Source organism: Colias croceus, chromosome 29 (assembly GCF_905220415.1).
Source record: "Colias croceus chromosome 29, ilColCroc2.1".
In the NCBI taxonomy this organism is placed as follows: Eukaryota; Metazoa; Arthropoda; class Insecta; order Lepidoptera; family Pieridae; genus Colias; species Colias croceus.
In genome coordinates, this window is record NC_059565.1 from 196,533 (window position 1) to 218,569 (window position 22,037).

At 37.1% G+C, this 22,037-nt stretch overlaps 1 protein-coding gene across 6 annotated transcripts in view; it reads left to right on the forward strand.

Moving 5' to 3' along the window:
- LOC123704315 (copper-transporting ATPase 1) overlaps positions 1–21,307 on the forward strand; it is a 53,630-nt gene extending 32,323 nt beyond the window's left edge. For 4 of the 6 annotated variants that reach the window (XM_045652637.1, XM_045652638.1, XM_045652639.1 and 1 more), the window contains 16 exons: positions 4,878–5,018; positions 6,308–6,416; positions 7,075–7,234; positions 7,899–7,998; positions 8,279–8,473; positions 9,221–9,377; positions 10,130–10,280; positions 11,114–11,240; positions 11,842–11,977; positions 12,719–12,861; positions 13,472–13,564; positions 14,480–14,590; positions 15,233–15,382; positions 15,907–15,977; positions 17,697–17,849; positions 19,499–21,307. In XM_045652637.1, the coding sequence (XP_045508593.1) occupies positions 4,878–5,018; positions 6,308–6,416; positions 7,075–7,234; positions 7,899–7,998; positions 8,279–8,473; positions 9,221–9,377; positions 10,130–10,280; positions 11,114–11,240; positions 11,842–11,977; positions 12,719–12,861; positions 13,472–13,564; positions 14,480–14,590; positions 15,233–15,382; positions 15,907–15,977; positions 17,697–17,849; positions 19,499–19,622 (2,121 nt within the window). In that variant the 3' untranslated portion in view covers positions 19,623–21,307. Of the gene's footprint in view, positions 1–4,877; positions 5,019–6,307; positions 6,417–7,074; positions 7,235–7,898; positions 7,999–8,278; positions 8,474–9,220; positions 9,378–10,129; positions 10,281–11,113; positions 11,241–11,841; positions 11,978–12,718; positions 12,862–13,471; positions 13,565–14,479; positions 14,591–15,232; positions 15,383–15,906; positions 15,978–17,696; positions 17,850–18,127; positions 18,175–19,498 lie in introns of all 6 variants that reach the window. The other 2 variants (XM_045652640.1, XM_045652641.1) reach the window with 2 other exon arrangements.
- Positions 21,308–22,037: the final 730 nt, after the last annotated feature.

Genomic DNA, 22,037 nt, shown 5'->3' on the forward strand with positions numbered 1-22,037 from the left:
ACTCGACACTTCATACACGACAATTCAAACTCGACACTTCATACACGACACTAAAAACCCGACACTTCAAACTTGACCCTACAAACACGACACTTTACACACGCCGCTGCAAACTCGACACTTCATTCACGTCACTTCAAACTTCACACTTCATTCACGACACTTTAAACTCGACACTTCACACACGACACTTCATACACGACACTGCATACACGACACTTCATACACGACACTTCAAACTCGACACTTCAAACTCGACACTTCATACACGACACTTCATACACGACACTTCAAACACGACACTTCATACACGACACTTCAAACTCGACACTTAATACACGACACTTCAAACTTGACACTTCATACACGACACTACAAACTCGACACTTCATACTCGACACTTGATACACGACAGTTCAAACACGACACTTCATACACGACACTTCAAACTCGACACTTCAAACACGACACTTCAAACTCGACACTTCATACACGACACTTCAAACTCGACACTTCATACACGACACTTAAAACTCGACACTTCATACACGACACTTCAAACACGACACTTCAAACTCAACACTTCATACACGACACTTCAAACTCGACACTTCATACACGACACTTCAAACTCGACACTTCATACACGACAGTTCAAACACAACACTTCAAACTCGACACTTCATTCTCGACACTTCAAACTGGACACTTCAAACTCGACACTTCATACACGACACTTAAACACGACACTACAAACACGACACTACAAACACGACACTTCATACACGACACTTCAAACTCGTCACTTCAAACTCGACAATTCATACACGACACTTCAAACTCGACACTTCATACACGACACTACAAACTCGACACTTTATACACGACAGTTAGAACACGACACTTCATACACGACACTTCATACACGACACTTCAAACTCGACACTTCAAACACGAAACTTCAAACACGACACTTCAAACTCGACACTTAAAACTCGACACTTCCAACTCGACACTTCATACACGACATTTCAAACTCGACACTTCATACACGACACTTCAAACTCGACACTTCATACACGACAGTTCAAACACAACACTTCAAACTCGACACTTCATTCTCGACACTTCAAACTCGACACTTAATACACGACACTTCAAACACGACACTTAAAACTCGACACTTCAAACTCGACAGTTCAAACACGACACTTCAAACTCGACACTTCAAACACGACACTTCAAACTCGACACTTCAAACTCGACACTTCAAACTCGACACTTCAAACTCGACACTTCAAACTGGACACTTCAAACTCGACACTTCATACACGACACTTCAAACTCGACACTTCATACACGACACTTCAAACTCGACACTTCAAACTCGACACTTCATACACGACACTTCATACACGACACTTCAAACTCGACACTTCAAACTCGACACTTCATACACGACACTTCAAACTCGACACTTCAAACTCGACACTTCAAACTCGACACTTCATACACGACACTTCAAACACGACACTTCATACACGACACTTCAAACTCGACAGTTCAAACACAACACTTCAAACTCGACACTTCAAACACGACACTTCAAACACGACACTTCAAACTCGACACTTCATACACGACACTTCAAACTCGACACTTCATACACGACACTTCATACACGACACTTCAAACTCGACACTTCAAACTCGACACTTCATACACGACACTTCCTACACGACACTTCAAACACGACACTTCATACACGACACTTCATACACGACACTTCAAACTCGACACTTCAAACTCGACACTTCAAACACGACACTTCATACACGACACTTCAAACTCGACACTTCAAACACGACACTTCAAACTCGACACTTCAAACTCGACACTTCATACACGACACTTCAAACACGACACTTCATACACGACACTTCAAACTCGACACTTCAAACTGGACACTTCAAACTCGACACTTCATACACGACACTTCAAACTCGACACTTCAAACTGGACACTTCAAACTCGACACTTCATACACGACACTTCAAACATGACACTTCCAACACGACACTTCAAACTCGACACTTCATACACGACACTTCAAACTCGACAGTTCAAACACAACACTTCAAACTCGACACTTCATTCTTGACACTTCAAACTCGACACTTCAAACTCGACACTTCAAACTCGACACTTCAAACTCGACACTTCAAACTCAACACTTCAAACTCGACACTTCATACACGACACTTCAAACACGACACTTCATTCTCGACACTTCAAACTGGACACTTCAAACTCGACACTTCATACACGACACTTCAAACACGACACTTCATACACGACACTTCAAACTCGACACTTCAAACTCGACACTTCAAACTCGACACTTCAATCTCGACACTTCATACACGACACTTCATACACGACACTTCAAACTCGACACTTCAAACTCGACACTTCATACACGACACTTCATACAAGACACTTCATACACGACACTTCAAACTCGACACTTCATACACGACACTTCAAACTGGACACTTCAAACTCGACACTTCATTCTCGACACTTCAAACACGACACTTCATACACGACACTTCAAACTCGACACTTCATACACGACACTTCAAACTCGACACTTCATACACGACAGTTCAAACACAACACTTCAAACTCGACACTTCAAACTCGACACTTCATACACGACACTTCATACACGACACTTCATAAACGACACTTCAAACTCGACACTTCATACACGACACTTCAAACTCGACAGTTCAAACACAACACTTCAAACTCGACACTTCAAACTCGACACTTCAAACTCGACACTTCAAACTCGACACTTCATACACGACACTTCAAACACGACACTTCATACACGACACTTCAAACTCGACACTTCAAACACGACACTTCAAACTCGACACTTCAAACTCGACACTTCATACACGACACTTCATACACGACACTTCAAACACGACACTTCATACACGACACTTCAAACTCGACACTTCATACACGACACTTCAAACTCGACACTTCATGCTCGACACTTCATACACGACATTTCAAACACGACAGTTCAAACACGACACTTCAAACTCGACACTTCATTCTCGACACTTCAAACTGGACACTTCAAACTCGACACTTCATACACGACACTTCAAACACGACACTTCAAACTCGACACTTCAAACTCGACACTTCATACACGACACTTCGTACACGACACTTCATACACGACACTTCAAACACGACACTTCAAACTCAACACTTCATACACGACACTTCAAACTCGACACTTCATACACGACACTTCAAACTCGACACTTCAAACTGGACACTTCAAACTCGACACTTCATACACGACACTTCAAACACGACACTTCAAACTCGACACTTCAAACTCGACACTTCATACACGACACTTCAAACACGACACTTCAAACACGACACTTCAAACTCGACACTTCAAACTCGACACTTCATACACGACACTTCAAACTCGACAGTTCAAACACAACACTTCAAACTCGACACTTCATTCTTGACACTTCATGCACGACACTTCAAACTCGACACTTCATACACGACACTTAAAACTCGACACTTCATACACGACACTTCAAACTCGACACTTCAAACTCAACACTTCATACACGACACTTCAAACTCGACACTTCATACACGACACTTCAAACACGACACTTCATACACGACACTTCAAACTCGACACTTCAAACTCGACACTTCAAACTCGACACTTCATACACGACACTTCAAACACGACACTTCATACACGACACTTCAAACTCGACACTTCATACACGACACTTCAAACTCGACACTTCATACACGACACTTCAAACTCGACACTTCATCCACGACACTTAAAACTCGACACTTCATACACGACACTTCAAACACGACACTTCAAACTCAACACTTCATACACGACACTTCAAACTCGACACTTCATACACGACACTTCAAACTCGACACTTCATTCTCGACACTTCAAACTGGACACTTCAAACTCGACACTTCATACACGACACTTCAAACACGACACTTCAAACACGACACTTCAAACTCGACACTTCAAACTCGACACTTCATACACGACACTTCAAACTCGACAGTTCAAACACAACACTTCATACACGACACTTCATACACGACACTTCAAACTCGACACTTCAAACTCGACACTTCAAACTCGACACTTCAAACTCGACACTTCAAACTCGACACTTCAAACTCGACACTTCATACACGACACTTCATACACGACACTTCAAACACGACACTTCATACACGACACTTCAAACACGACACTTCATACACGACACTTCAAACTCGACACTTCATACACGACACTTCAAACTCGACACTTCATACACGACACTTCAAACTCGACACTTCATACACGACACTTCAAACACGACACTTCAAACTCAACACTTCATACACGACACTTCAAACTCGACACTTCATACACGACACTTCAAACTCGACACTTCATTCTCGACACTTCAAACTGGACACTTCAAACTCGACACTTCATACACGACACTTCAAACACGACACTTCAAGCACGACACTTCAAACTCGACACTTCAAACTCGACACTTCATACACGACACTTCAAACTCGACAGTTCAAACACAACACTTCAAACTCGACACTTCATACTCGACTCTTCATACACGACACGTCAAACATTTATTAAAAACAACTATTTAGTAAATCCCCATCAAAATCTGTTCTGTAATTTTAAAGATCTAGCCATACAGACACACAGACGCTGAAAAAACGACCATAATATTTTATACTATTTATTGATTTTTCAGGGCAAAACCTCGGAAGCTCTATCCAAACTACTCTCTTTAAAACCGACGGAAGCTGTGCTCATGACGTTGGACAGTGAGGGGAATGAACTTGCGGAGAAGAGTATCCCGGTAGAGTTGGTCGAGAGGGGGGATATATTGAAGGTGAGAGAAAAATTTAAATATTTGACGACAATTAGTATTTTTTGGTGTTAGATTTTACGCGTGTTTATACATTTAGAAATGACTTTAAACGCGATTTTAAACGCGATTTATTTTTTATTTATTTTATTTATTATACGGGGAGGCTGTCTCCCCGTTTATCGCGTTAAATCGCGTTTAAAATCCGTTAATAAATCTTTAATTTCTATTTCAGGACTATTTTCACACACGGCACGATCCAACTCTAACTCAAACATTTATTTATTCAATTAGACTTCTGTTAACTGTTAGCATTTACGAATCGTCATTACATATCTTTAACATTTACCACTCTGTTCTGATCCCATGCTAAGCTTTCGCATAATATGTTACGAAACCAGATGGCTGGCAGAGATTGACGATTATTAATTTTTCTAACTTCTTTTAAATTTGTGAAAATAATCAAATCGAGATATTGTATCATTGCTACCTCTGTTAGCTACCACAATTGAGAATTTTCGCATAGGAAATAGTTGGGCGACTCATCGAAACGAAGCTATTCACGAAGATTCAGCTTGATAGTAATTATTTTTATATCAAGGATCTGTACTACAACTTTTTAGCGTAGGACCGGGATAACGTACCACGCAATTTGTAGGACAATATGTCTGTTGAATTGTATAAATATTAACTAAGTGAACAAAAAAAAATTTGCTGGTTAGTAATCATTTATGGTGACCTCGTTATCGATACACATTGGAAAGAGGGGACTCTTTGATCAAACCATAGATTTTGTAGGACAAATATTTTTTCGAATAATTTAGATAATTATCTTGAGATTGAACAAAAAAAAAATCTGTTAGTAATAAATATTTGAGAACCATAGAATCGACATATTTTATCCTTGTTACCTCTGTTAGCTACCACAATCGAGAGATCCGTACAGGAAATTATTGGGCGTCTCCTCAAAATAAAGCTACACACGGAAAATTAGCTTGATAGTAATCACTCGCAAAAATGGGCGATGTATCCCAGACTATATATGTTCATCATGCACATCAAAAAATTGTTTCATCTTGACGATATTATATAAAACTAGCTGTGCTCCGCGGTTTTACCCGCGTGGCTCCGCTCCTGTTGATCTTAGCGTGATGATAAATATCCTATAGCCTTCCTTGATAAATGGTCTATCTAACACCGAAAAAATTATACAAATCGGACCAGTAGTTCCTGAGATTAGCGCGTTCAAACAAACTCTTTAGCTTTATAATATTAGTTAAGTAAATTGTAAAATTCTTCTAAATATATTTCAGGTAGTGCCAGGAGCTAAAATACCAGTAGACGGTAAAGTGCTATCTGGTCAGAGCACGTGTGATGAATCACTAATTACTGGAGAGTCTATGCCTGTGCCTAAGTCTAAAGGTAGGTGATCTAGAAATTAGTTTAATAATGTTTAATATGGAAGTGATTTCGCTAGATAACATATATATACGTAATATAACTGCATGTATAGTTCAGATGCGTTAATGACATCCGATAATATCCAACTAATAGATCTATGTGCAAAGATTTGCTGTTACTGGGCAGTAACATCAACAATAATTTTATATTATATTTATTTTATGATGGCTTAGTTATTTAGACGATGTTTTTTATTGCGCCATCACGTAAACGTTCAACACTCCTTGCAAAACAGGTTTACCTGGAAGATTGCATTTGAGCAATAAGGCCTCCTTTTCGTATATATATGTGTTGGGGGTTGGGGTAAATTATAAGGTATGAGATTGAGATAAATTGAGATATTTATTAATTCACTGTAATGGACTGATGGGATGAGATGAGCTGATGATCTATTATGGAGCTCAGCCCGGTGCGGAATCCGACTGCGAACTAACTATATTTTATGTTCAAATAATTAATTATAATAAAAGGTGCAACATCGACGGATTGTATTCCGGGTAGTTGCATTGTCTGTACGATTAGGTACATAATCGTACAATATGTGTGTTATTATCGTATCAAATGTTGTCTAAGTTTGATTGGTACAATAAAGCATAACACAGCACACGTGCGTGTGTAGATTCGCTAGTGCTGGGCGGGTCCATCAACCAGCACGGCGCGCTGGTGATGTTGGCGACGCACACGGGCGACGCGTCCGCGCTCGCGCAGATCGTGCGCCTCGTGGAGGACGCGCAGACCAGCCGCGCGCCCGTGCAGCGCCTGGCCGACACTATCGCGGGGTCAGTGAGTGAATGAGTGAATGAGTGAATGAGTGAATGAATTATCAAATTCAAATAATTTATTGCTTACCAATACATTTCTACATATTAGCAACCTTATGCAGGTATTGCAATATAATCATAATATTATAATATTTAAATTACATAATACTATCACATACATTTAAATTTCACTAGTGTAAACTCTATATAACGACACTCCATTTAACGTCAAACTCCGTATAACGTCAACAATATATACACATAATATAATAAAGTGGGATTTTGATCTGTTTTAGGTACTTGATTACTATATTTGTTATACACTCGATCGACTATAGAACAGGTCTAGTACCTAGTTTATTCGACCGTCGTGTCTTTGTTATTGTGTAAAAGTTTGTAATGTGTGTATGAATGAAGGTTTTTTCATTTTCTTATCATCTTCTTCATGCCTTAATAACATACAATTGCAGAATGACCGAGTGAATGAATAAGTTAACTTATTAATATTTATATTCCACTTGAGAATATATTCCGCATTAAGTTTAAAGTAGTGCGCCACTTTTTCGCTTTCATAGAACACTATTGAGTGAGTGAATGAATGAACGATAGTTTTAAAAATCACTATGAAAAGAGGAGCAAACGGTTTATATGTCCTCTAATAAAATAAAATAAATGTTTTCAGATATTTCGTACCAATCGTAGTCTTCCTATCTGTACTGACTCTTGTTTGTTGGATGATCAGCGGTGCGATAGACATATCAACGATAAAAAGTATTACACCGGTAAGTTTATAATCACAAAATACTATTAACTATTGAGTTTCTTACTTATTCTTTCACACCGACCTTTCGAATCATTAGTGGACTGAAAATAATGTTTATAAAAATATCTTGAAAAATGTGAATTTATGTTTTTTTTAGGTTGGATTTTCATTAGTATGTGACAATATGGCGCGATATTGTGGATTTAGAACAGTTACTAACTTACTACAAATCATTGCTGTTGAACTAACGAATTTAAACCAAAATAAACCTAACTTCTCAATTTTTTATTATTCCACAGCCAATGTACCGCCACTTCTCTGACTGGGAACTAATAGTGCAAACGTCATTCCACTTTGCACTATCAGTGCTAGCTATAGCATGTCCCTGTGCTCTGGGCCTGGCCACGCCCACGGCAGTGATGGTGGCCACGGGCGTGGGCGCAGCGCTGGGACTGCTGATCAAGGGCGCTGAGCCGTTGGAGCATGCGCATAAGGTATGTCACGGTCGTTGAGTTGTTGGATTTTCTTGCCTGCTTTTTTCCATAGATACTGCTTTTCGAATCGGTGGTAAATATTAAAATGTTATGACTCAAAAGTGTTTTTATATGAAGTCTAATGGAATAATTAATAAATGTTTGATTTTGAGTTAAAGTGTTGTAATCCGAAAAATCCCACTTTATGAATTTCAGTTTAGTCGCAGTCACTTTTATAAATTATCGTGGTCACGGCCGTCATTATTGTCGTCGTCACAGCCATGATTATGGACTTTAATTAAAAAACACCATACTCATGGTGTTTTTTAATTAAATTCGGTTTAACGGTTTTTTAATTACGAATCTTTTTGTCGTTTTTGAACTATTTTGTCCTTTTCATGTGTATTTTAGGCGATGTTATTTCTTCTATTCGTCCTTTTCATGAATAAATTAATTAATACTCTCTTTATACACAGAAATAAATTTTGTTATATAGTTAAGATAGCTTATAATAGAGATGTACAAAGAGCGGTTTTATCGCTCGTGAGCGATTTCTTTTCATGTGTATTTTAGGTGTTTTTCATAATTTTGCGTATATTTCTGCAGGTGAAGACGGATTTTTCTGTTTTGCCTTTCTTTATGTATTTAAGGTGATGTTATTTCTTTATTTTGCCTTTTCATGTATGTTTTAGGTGATATTATTTCTTTATTTTGCCTTTTCATGTATATTTTAGGTTCTTTTTCTCAGTTTAGCGTATATTTGTGCAGGTGAAGACGGTGATATTCGACAAGACGGGCACGATAACGCGCGGTCGGGCGCGTGTGGCCCGCGTGGCGCTGCTGACGGGCTCGGCGCGCGCGCTGCGCGAGCTGCTCGCCTGCGTGCGCGCCGCGGAGCTCAGCTCGGAGCACCCCCTCGCGTCCGGTGAGTGGGCGGTGTGTGAGTGGGCGAGTGTGTGAGTGTGCGAGTGGGCGAGTGTGTGAGTGGGCGAGTGTGTGAGCCACGCACATGTGTGAGTGGGCGAGTGTGTGAGCCACGCACATGTGTGCGTGGGCGAGTGTGTGAGCCACGCAGATGTGTGAGTGGGTGAGTGTGTGAGCGCTGCAGATGTGTGGAAAGGCCATATGCAAGTGAGTGGAAGTGTCATATGTGAGTGTGTAGAAATGTCATACGCGAGTGTGTGGAAGTGTCATACGAGAGTGTGTGGAAGTGTCATACACGCAGCTGCAGCTGTACAGCTACAAAAGACGAGCAGTTGTCATGTACAAGACGAGCAGTTGTCATATAAATGTTTAGTTGTAAAACACAAGCCGTGCAATTGCAATACGGACTGCTCAAGTTTTACCAATTTTTCGAAAAATTATACATATCGAAAATGGCGCACATTTTAAAAAGACATCAACAATTTTTTTTTTTACTTTCGCGTAATCTATACTAATATTATAAAGCTGAAGAGTTTGTTTGTTTGAACGCGCTTATCTCGGGAACTTCTGGTCCGATTTGAAAAATTCTTGTTAGATAGCCCATTTATCAAGGAAGGCTATATATCTTCACGCTACGGCCAACAGGAGTGGAGCTATGGGGGTGAAACCGCACGGAGCAGCTAGTTATTTATAATCCTAAATACCATTTACCTAAATACCTACCTATTTACGTGCCCATTTCACACCGTACAGCGATAGTAAGCTGGTGTACAGCAGTAGTAGGCGAAGAGCCCCGCGCACACTGCCGCAGCTTCACAGCGGCGCCGGGCTGCGGCCTCCGGGCTAAACTGGCGCTTCGCCCCCGAGCGGGGGACTCGGACTGGGAGCCGCCGGTGGGGGACAGGTAAGATAGATATTGAAATGAAATGAAATCAATTTATTTTGTCCAATAAGTTGTTATATTATTAACAATGATTGTACGACAGTGGGTCCCAAACTAAGTTAAATAATTGTTTATTAGGACCCTGACGTAAGTGTAGACAGAAAAGAAGATAAAAATTTAGCAGCGGCAGAGATAGATATAGATACTAATGTACATGTAGGTGTAGAAATTCATATTAATGTAAATGCAGGTAAAGATGTAGATAAAGGTGGTTTACATGTATTGGTAGATGTTAATGCAAAACTGATTAAAAAGGTACAGGTGTAGTTGTAGAAGCAGATGTAGATCTAGAAATATATAAAAATGTAAATACAGATGAAGATATAAATGTAGATGTAGAAACAGATGTAGCAGTGGTAGAGAGAGATATAGATAGAAATGTAGACGTAGAAATTATTTTAAATGAAGACACAGATAAATATACCGGGTGTCCCACTGTTGGTATACTAAGCTCAAAGGAGGTTATAGTTTTGCATACGCTGAGTACGTAAAAAATACTTATAAAATTCCAGGCGTACGTACGACGACGTACGTACGTACAACGACGTACGTACGTACGACGTTCCCTGTATAGATGAAGAGATATACATTACAGGCGAAGACAACTACGAGATGCAAAGAAAGATGCTAAACTAGATATAGAGACGGATAAAGATAGAATTATAAATGCAAATAAAGTTGATAATGCAGATGGAACTTAATAATTAAAATTGTTTTTTCCCATCACAGAATATATCACTGATCTTGATAAGAATCAACTAAAGAAAAAATAACTTCTAATCATTATTTCACAGAGAAACATCGTCGTTCAACCTGCACGGAGTACCCGTAGACATCATAGAGGGGGAGGGGGATGCTGCGCTCAGTTCCGCTCAAGCTGCACATAGACTGAATGCGATCATACGGACGGATAGCGATCAGGTTAGATTGGGGAAAAGTATCTATACTAATACTAGCTTACCGCCCGCGGCTTCGCCCGCTTTCTCTAAAACGATTTGAGATTTAAACTATCCTATCTCTCAAGTTGGATCGAACTGCACATGGTGTGCGAATTTTATTATAATCGGTTTAGTGGTTTAGGAGTCCATTGAGGACAAACATTGTGACACGAGATTTATATTAAGATAAGATAAGATTACAAAGAGGAAAGGTTTGTATGTATATATGTATGGTTTTCACGCATAAACTACTGGACCGATTTTGATGAAATTTGACACAGACAATCTTTAGACCCTGAGAAAGAACATAGGCTAACTTTTATTGTGAAATATGTACCACGGGCGAAGCCGGGGCGGACCGCTAGTAAGTAATAAAGTTATTATTTATCTTTTACGGCGACTTATGTTGAGGGAATTTCACTTATCTCGATGACTTTTTAGACTCGATTTTGCCCCATTTTAAACGGACTGATTTAATTCAAACTTTGTACACTTATCAAAGGATTGGTGACAATAATTTCATAAACTTAAATTTATTTTCTGTATTATTTTTTAATTTGATTTGTGTTAAACTCCTTCCACAGGAGGTTGAACAAATAATACTAATCGGCAACAGAGAGTGGATGGCCCGTAACGGTGTGACCGTGCCGCGTCGGGTGCAAAGTGTGCTCAGTGATGACGAGGAGTTGGGCAGAACTGCTGTTTTGGTGGCTATTAATGGTGAGTTCGAATGAAAGAAGAAGCTGTAAAGTACAATACACAGTAGAATTACGAAAAAAGAAAGGAAAGAAAAACACAAAACACAGTATAGTTACAAAAACAGTACCCCAATTACAATATAACACAAAATCAGTACCCTAATTAAAAATACAGATACATTTTTTGACAGGGACAATACATGACACAGTAGAATTATTATAAAAACAGTACCCTAAACAGTATAATTACATGAACAATACCCTAATTAAACAATACAGAGACATTTTTTTAACAGAGAAATATATGTCACAGTGGAATTATAAAAACAGTTTCCTAATTAAAATACGCAGATACATGTTTTAACAGGGACAATACATGTCACAGTACAATTATGAAAACAGTATACTAAATGATTAGAAAAAAGTTATGTATAACACAACACACAGTAAAATTATAAAAAAACAGTAGGTACACTTAAGAAATTTTTTTTACCTAAAATAATGAACCTAAGGTATCATTATTGAAAATTACGATCTAGCCGACTATAGGCTAATGAGTAATATAAATCTAACTTAATTAGCTAGGTAAAGTATGTCTAAGAATGTGTCCATTAACACTTTTCTTACTGTCTCTATTTAAGGCGAAGACACTTTGTTCATATTGTGTTCTTTATGAAAAGCACTCACTATATTACACTGACACTGACTGACTTGACTTAAGAAATAAATAAATAATAAAACACGTTAAAATAACAAATTCCAGATCAGCTAGTATGCACAATCGGTGTGGCCGACGAGGTGAAGCCGGAGGCCCATCTCGCTGTATACTGTCTCAAGAAAATGGGCTTGGAAGTTTGTTTGTTGACAGGGGATAATAGGAAAACTGCTGTGGCTATAGCTAGACAGGTGAGTGAATGAATGAACAACTGAACGAACGATATAATGTACGATAAATGATTTGATTCAGTGCCATGTTATGGCGTAGCTGTTAATTCGAACGAATAAGTAATATTATGTGGAAAACAAAACGTTATTGTGAAGCGAAAAACAGATTTTTGCAAAAGACCTAATTTTATTGAAGTGAAACTTCTTTATCGGGATTGGAAAAAAATTTAATGTACCTAACATTTTTTCGTTACGCGTGACATTTTTCCGTTACGCGCCATCTTTTTCTTATCCCTACCACGCGTGATTCGACGTATTTCTGTAAAGTTGCATAAAGTAAATTATTTTTTGAAAAAATGAGGTTATAGAGAAGTTTCACTTCTTACGTGTGTACACTAGTACATGCACACATATTATTAGTTTACTACAACATAAACTTGTCCATCCTGTGTTTACCTATGAACTGACAAGGACACTACTGAACAATGACAAATATTTTATTTAGATTGTGTTATTTTATTTAAAAGCGGAAAATACAATATACATAAAAGAATATGAATTATTTTTAGTCATTTTCGTGGCAATAACAATAGTTTGGTTTAACTTTAATTGTATTACAATTAATTTTCAGGTTGGCATCACAAAAGTGTACGCGGAAGTGTTGCCGTCGCACAAAGTGGCCAAGATACAAAAGTTGCAGGAGAAGGGACAGAAAGTTGCTATGGTAAGTGCATATTGTATGTTTATCAAAATTATGAGAGATGGGTACTTTGTAGGCACGCAGTTTTAATTTTGTCCAGTTTTGACAGTAAAAGGGGTGAATCTATATTTTTAGTTTTATGGCATTCAAAATGCTTTATAAATATAAATTTATAAAGAATAGAAAAAATTGGTTGAAATGGTTGTTAATCATCTCAATAGACGGCGCGCGGTGTGCCCCTTCAGACACATAAAACTGAAAGAATAGAATAAATTCGATCACTCGGGCGGGTCACGAGTGGCTGAGTTGGTGAGGCATCCGCCCCGGAATGGCGCGAAGGATGCGGGTTCGAGTCCCGCTGAGTGATCGAATTTTTTCTATTCTTTATAAATTTATAGTAAAAGGGGTGTTTATTTTTTTGTCTAAAGATCGTTTTATTTTATTTTCATCATTATCATCATCATCATTATCAGCCCATATACGTTCCCACTGCTGGGACACGGGCCTCCTATGAGAGCACAGGCATAATCCACCACATTGGCCAAATTCTGGTTGGTAGATGTCACATGTCGTAGAACTTTTGATTCTTCGAAATGTCGGTTTCGATGTTTTCCTTCACCGTTCGAGCAGTTATTTTATTTTATTAACCGACTTCAAAAAAAAGGAGGAGGTTATCAATTCGGCCGGTATATTTTTTTTTTTTTTTTATGTATGTACACCGATTACTCCGAGGTTTCTGAACCGATTTACGTGATTCTTTTTTTGTTCGATGCGGGATGGTGTCGAATTGGTCCCATAAAAATTTTATTCGGATAGGCCCAGTAGTTTTTATTTTATGAGCATTTTTGTCTGTAGGTATTTGTAAATTTTGCAAGTGCAAGTTTGAAGTCGGTTGTTTTTAACGCAGTTATCACTTGTTTATATACATATTATCAACAGGTAGGTGACGGTGTAAACGACTCGCCCGCTCTAGCGCAAGCTGACGTTGGTATTGCCATCGCTAGCGGCACCGATGTGGCCGTGGAGGCTGCTGACCTTGTGCTCATGAGGGTAAGTGGGTTCGATGACCACAATATTATTATGGAAAATGGAACATCAATTTCATAGAAAAAAAAATTATTATTTTTTTTTTGTGGAAGTAGGTAGATGTAAATCTATGCATGTAATCAAATAGTAGGAAAGTCAAAACTGTACATATTTTATTGATTCAGAAGTATTTAAGATGAAAGTATAAAAAATAATGAGAGATATGTAAATTTAAATTTTTAAAGAATAGAAAATTTTTCGATGATTCAGCGGGAATCGAATCCGCGTCTTTCGCCATATTGTGACCAGAGTGACGCCTTACCACTCAGCTGCCCGTGGTCTCAATAGAACGATCGAATTTTATATTTTTTAAGCAGCCAAATACGACTAAATTGCTTTTGAAAATTATTAAATCAAAAAACGATATTATCCCTCTGTAACATAAGGCATATTTTTCTTACTTTTCATCACATTTCAAATTATGCAATAAAAATGTCACCTAAAATCAAACTAAATTGGTGGTAGGCAAAAAGTAAAACTGCTAAAATGCTATGACAATTTAAATTTGCTTCTATTCTTAATGTTTGAGTTTGAAATTGAATCTTTTAACCCTGTCTTCTAATACTGGGTAAATAATAACTCACTTATAATATAATTATCTTCCAGAACGATCTCCTAGACGTGGTGGCGTGTCTAGAACTATCTAGAACAACAGTACGAAGAATAAGGCTGAACTTTATATTCGCGTCAGTTTACAATTTACTGGGAATACCGCTAGCTAGCGGGGCGTTTGCGCTGTTTGGATTGCAATTACAGGTATGTTTGTTCATTTCGTTCATTCATTCGAACGTTATTTCGTTCATTCACGAACGAATGAAAGACCGTAAAGATTTAAATGAATCATTCTTTCTTCGATTTAGATAGTTATTATCTGTCTAACCACGAAAAACTTTAGACAGGGTTTAACTTTAAGCGCGGGTTCTCTTTAATCTGGTTTTGTCGTATTTCACATAGACAACAATTAAAGTGACAGATCCCTGGTTTAAAGTTAGACTGTGTTTAAATTGTTTTTTGGTAAGACAATGATAATTGATTTTAAAATATTTATTTATTTCATTAAATTAGGTACTGTCGATTAAACGAGTGATCGTTCATTCGTTTAATTCATTCATTCATTCAGTAGTACGTTAGTTTATTATGTATGTAAATTAATTCATGAAATTATATTTCTAAAGATCCTTATATTAAATAACGTAAAATCTACTAAATACTTTTTTACCTTGCAACGCGTAATGCTATTTAAATAGATCTATTTTGATGTGATTTTGTTCCATTTCCAGCCGTGGATGGCGTCAGCGGCCATGGCGATGAGCTCCGTGTCAGTCGTGTGTTCCAGTCTCTTGCTCAAAACGTATGTTTTATTATCATTTTATAATTTACTTATTTACCTATTAACTAGGAAACTAGATAAATAATGATTTTCAGTTGCAGGAATAAATATTACAATAACAACCCGGCTGCTAAAATCAATGAAAAAGAAAAAATGTGTGCGTGTACACACGTAAGAAGTGAAACTTCTTTATGACCTTATTTTCAAAAAATAATTTACTATATGCAACTTTACAGAAATACGTCGAACCACGCGTCGTAAGGATAAGATGCATGTATGCATTAGCTGTATCATTGGATATCTCGAAAGCCTTCGACAAGGTTTGGCACGAATCCCTTCTAAGCAAGCTCCCTTCCTACGGCTTACCTCCAGTCCTCACAGCTTGGATAGCCGACTTCTTGAGGGAACGATCTATTCGGGTAGTCATCGACGGCTGCTCGTCTAATCAATTGGCAATCAATGCCGGCGTACCTCAGGGGTCTGTTCTCTCCACAACCCTCTTTCTGATACATATAAATGACCTTCTCCAATCAAACATCTTTGGGTATGCAGACGATTGTACGGTTGTGGAGAGATACTTGTCAAATGCTCGTGCAACAAATGTTACCATCCAGAACGAGAGAGAGGCCATGGTGCAGCGAATAAACCAGACTCTACAAAAAGTATCTCAATGGGGAGATGCCAACTTAGTGAAGTTTAATGCTGCCAAAACACAGGCGTGTCTTTTTTCTGCCAAAAGGAGTCCCCTCACCTTAACTCCCTCTTTCCGCGGTGTGTCGATAGAACTAGCCGATAACTTAGAAATGCTTGGAGTTTCACTATCGCCAACCCTCAACTTTGGCCAGTTTATTACGTCCAAAGCTCAACTCGCAGCCAAAAAACTTGGCATACTAGCTAAGGTGCGGCAGTATTTCACATCTGAACAGCTTTTAACTCTTTATCAAGCTCAAGTTCGATCTTGTGTGGAATACTGCTGCCACCTCTGGGCAGGTACCGCCAAATGTCACCTCGATGTTCTGGAAGCTATGGAACGTCGCGCCAAGCGAATTATTGGAAACGACCGGCTATTCGAAAACCGGCTTCTGAGTCTTGGTCATCGCCGCAAAATCGCCAGTCTCTCAGTTTTTTATCGACTTCATTTCGGGGAATGTGCAACTGAATTACATGGCCTTATCCCGGCTTCCCCTTTTTTCCAAAGAACGTCCAGGCGCACGGCGGGATACCACCCTTATCTGGTAGAAATGCCGACTGCACGAACAGCACGCTTTGCGTCCTCCTTCTTAATGCGAGCTGCCAAAGAGTGGAATTCTCTGCCGGCGTCCGTCTTTCCAGAGAAGTATAACATGGGAATTTTCAAGAGACGAATTAACAGGCACTTTCTAGGCGGGCGTGACTTACCACCTTAGATCTCGTCACCACTTTCCATCAGGTGGGACTGGGGTCAAGCGTCCGCCTATCTATGTATAAAAAAAAAAAAAAAAAAAAAAGATAAAGATGGCGCGTAACGGAAAAATGTCACACGTAATGAAAAAATGTTACACTACATTTTTTTCCAACCCCGATACAGAAGTTTCACTTCAAAAAACGAGTAACATTATAATGCTGCAGAAAGACAAAACTTAGTTTTGGTAAATCTATTTCGGCCGTAGGCAACAGATTTATACTTGTTTTTCTCATTTCAGGTCATTAAATTTCCTCTTTCCGAATCAGTTAAAAAATAATGTTTTTTTATTGTTAAAGGTTCAAAAAAGCCAATCCACAAGATCTCCGAACACCAGAATATGAACAAGCCTTACGACTCGAGCGAAGCAGCGTGCCCACAGCTATAGTGGCTCATAGAGGGCTGGATGATAAGGTGTATGCGCAGGATTCGAGAGCATCGCCGTTGGCCAAGTATGCATATGTATCTATATAGGATTTTGAAGAAAAAATATGAAAAAAAAATGCTAAAAATCACAAAAAATTCGAAAAAATATTTTTTTTACCATTTCTATGGAAAGTATTTTAAAAGTGTGAGAAGATAGAGAAGGTTTTTTTTGTGAATGAGGGTAGTTTTGTACAAAACCAGTAACGCATATTGTAATTTTAATTGTATGTACTATATTATATATATTAATAGAAACAGCACATTTATATACCTATCTCACTATCACTCTTTTGTTCCACTATAGCAAGAGGGACCCGCTGAAAACAGCACTAATAAAGGTCTAGCCGTTTGGTGTGTAACTGACTAATATATTTTCGTGTGTGTCCTGGTGGCGGCACTAACTAATTGGTAGCTTTTAAGCTTTTAAAGTACTAAAAATTAATTTATTTTGAAAATGTAGGGTCTGCACAGAAAGCTGGATCGCCTACCTATTAAAAAAATAGATATTTATGCACGCAAGGCTATTCACAAAGTTTATTTCATTTATTTTTTTATAAAGAAAATTGAGCAGAAAAAAGGATGTATGCATCTGTCCCCATGCCCCTCAAAAGGACATGGGACAAATTTGAAATTTTTATCACATAAATAATAAAATTTTCTACCACTAACACTAACATCCATATTAAGACATTAGTTTCATTAGTTTTTTTTTTTTTTTTTAATTTACATTTAATATTGTCACACTTCTATAATAATAATTGTCACTTTGACAGTTCTTTAAAAAATAAATAGGTTAACTTCAAAATCATAATTTCAATATCACTGCACTATAGTCGAGCCAATTTAATAGGCAACATTTGACGTCTATCAATTTTATCTTCGAAGAGAGGTAACCTGCTTAAAAACATCGATTGAAGTGTATTAATCCATGAAACATTTGTCAATCGAATTTATTAATTTATGATGATTTTTATTCACAAGTAATCAATGCATTCGATTCTAGATGTCAGATTTCGATTTTTAGAGTAACATCTCTAGTATTTAAAAAGAAAAAAGGTTTATTGACACAAAATTGTAGCGACGTCAGTTCTTCAATTCAGAAATTGTTTATTATGTTTAGGATGGTTTATCAGTAAAATGAAATCTTAAAATTACTTGGATCGATCATTATTATTATAAATATGTAATCGTAATTAAAAAAAAGTTAAGCAAATGTGCAGTTCTAACAAAACGAAATCTCATGTTATTGTATGTCGTCGTTACTAGGTTACGTTGTTGAATTTTGTTGAACTGTCAAATGTTGCCTATTAAAATGGCTCTACTATAAATGTCTCAATATGGTATATGCTTGATATGTGTTTAGTTTATAGATTTTCACATAATATTATTATTTGGTTAAACCTGTCACTATTTATCAAAAATATTATGTCAAAATACCCCTATAATTAAAAAAAAACAACGACAGTTAACAATATTCCATAGGGCATAGACAAGAAGAAATATTTGACAGTTTGTGACAGTAGGTACCTGTAACTACAAAAAGGCTTCGCCTTTAGTACCTTATTTAAAAAAAAAAGTAGTGACAGGTTCAACCACAGATGTAAAAAAAACATCTGATCACAGACAAAAAAATTCTAACTACAATCAATAAAAAATATAAAAATGGAATCCACAGATTATTCCAAAGGAACAAATCGTCTGACGGTTGTCTACTACAAGAGGAGGACGACATGTTGACCGTCTCGTTCATACCAAAGCGGCCGACGCGGGAACAGCCGAGCGTCAACGGAGAATTGTAGGCCAGGAGCTGGGGGCGGATTTGATTGTGTCATTTGATTTTTTAATGAAATAAATAAATGGTTTTGTTTATGGTGATGTGATATTGATGATAGGGTATGCTCAATTTTAATGTAAATTTTGCAAACATTTTCAAGTATTTTTCGTCAGAAATATATCTTAGTATTTAAAATGTTTGTTTAAATTTAAAATGTTATTGCACACGAATAAAGTTGAATAATTTATATCCAAGAAAGTAGAGAAAGGGTAATTAGAATCACTACCGAGTATATAACTCTAATAATAAGTAATTATAATAGCAGATGTTTATTTATTTATGTTATTGTAAGAGGGCTCTATAAGCTGTATCGAAAGCTACCTCAGTTACAAATTCATGTAATTAGTTTTTGCTAAGTTAGGCAATTTTTTGTAGCTACCATTGAGATATTTTTGCGTAAAATAAATAAAATATATAAAATTTACTGCCTTGCTCTGAAGATTTTGACATGTTTGATAACAAGCTAGATTTATCGAAATAAATTATTTATTATAACATGGAATTATGTTAATTAATAAATTTAAAGATGATTTTCACTCGAATTAGTCGTATTAGATGACATAAGAAAATTTCCGCACAGCCCCTGGCCTATTAGCATGTAGCATTTTGTAAAAAATTGTATCCATTTTTGACCAATAGTAACTTGTATGTAAATATAGAACTAGTCAATATCCAGTGTTACCATACATCAGCATACAACATATGTATAAAGAGGGTTGCCAATTATTAAATTAATTTTTTTTAGTTCTCGATAAATCAAGAATTTTATAAAAACCTTTGTAGAGAAAATAAAATCTATTTTTCTTATTTTTCTGTAATTTTAAAAGTGGCAACCCTTTTCGTTACAATTTTAATTAAAATGCACATAGTATTTTTCATTTTGTGGTAATATTTTTGTGAATAAAACTACAAAAATCTATGTAAACATGAGTACTCAGCAGAAAAAGACATAAAAGTAAATTAAAGTATTTTTAATATCATGGTCTGATATATCTCTTAAAAAAAATTATATTCGCCATAATTCATCACACAGTTACCAATCTTGTACAAATGTCACTTTTCGCGCCAAATACATGGCTTCCACGGCCGCCATTTTGAATTATGCACAAATTAAAAGTACCTAATAAAACTTAGGAATAAATAAAAATGGTGCGTCGTAATTTATTTAAATGAGGTTTTTAATAGAAAAAAAAAAGTTTTATTTCAATCAAGAGGCTCGAGGTCGGTTTTCCCAAGCGGTCTTTAAAGATTTAATTTTAGAAATATATTTAAATCGAATATTATAATTGTATCGACTATTTAATAAATTTGCTATAAATATTCCATTTTTATAATTTTACTGTAATACGTGTAATTTTGTTGGAAATGTTTAAATTAAATCTTAAATACTATTAAATATGACATATACTTCTTACAAGTTCCTAGGTATAAAAGAGTATAAGGCGTTCTATACACGAAGCTTAACGCTACGTTGCAACCGCTAGTGTGTACGACGCCTAAAGTTATCGAAATAACTCTGTAAAATATTTATACTCTGCTTTATTCGAGCTATTTGTAATGTAAATACATGTTTATACGCGAGTATTATATTTTTGTACTGATTTAGTCGTTAATTAAGATAACTTTGTAAAAATAAATTGTTAAATTAAATTTTTCGCATTTAACTTTATTCCTACATCGACTCATACCTATTCAATATTTGAAATAATAAACCGTATTATATCATCATCATCATCATCATCATCAGCCCATATTATACCTTCCCACTGCTGGGACACGGGCCTCCTAAGCGGGTACAGGCCATAATCCACCACGCTGGCCAAGTGCGTGTTGGCGGATGACACATGTCGTCGAACTTTTTAATTCTTCGACATGTCGGTTTCCTCACGATGTTTTCCTTCACCGTTCGAGCAGTGGTGATGTTACAACATGCGCAGATAAATTGAAAAATCAATTTATTTCCTGCGCGCTCGCCTGGTCTCGAACCTCGGACTTATCGATTCGAAGTCTGAGGTCTCACCACTGAGCCACCACTGCTCTCAAACCGTATAAGGTGACCCTATTCAATTAGGTCCTAATTCCAAAGCATGGGTTCGAATCCCATTTCTGTATAGGTATTTGTTTTTTTTCACCTCCCATCTTGTAGGTAAAATATTAAAGTAAATAATATAAAAAACACCTAAAGACCTAAAGACATATTGCCTACTCATGGGCGAATTGATTATTAATTAAAAAAAGATACAATATTCAAATGCAGAACCGAACACCAAATAGTGAAATTTATAGAACTAAACAACTGTAACGCTGCATTTACATCAAACGAGCGAACAGCGAATGCGAATGCTCAATGTTCTTTACGGCTTACGCCACTATCTCAAAT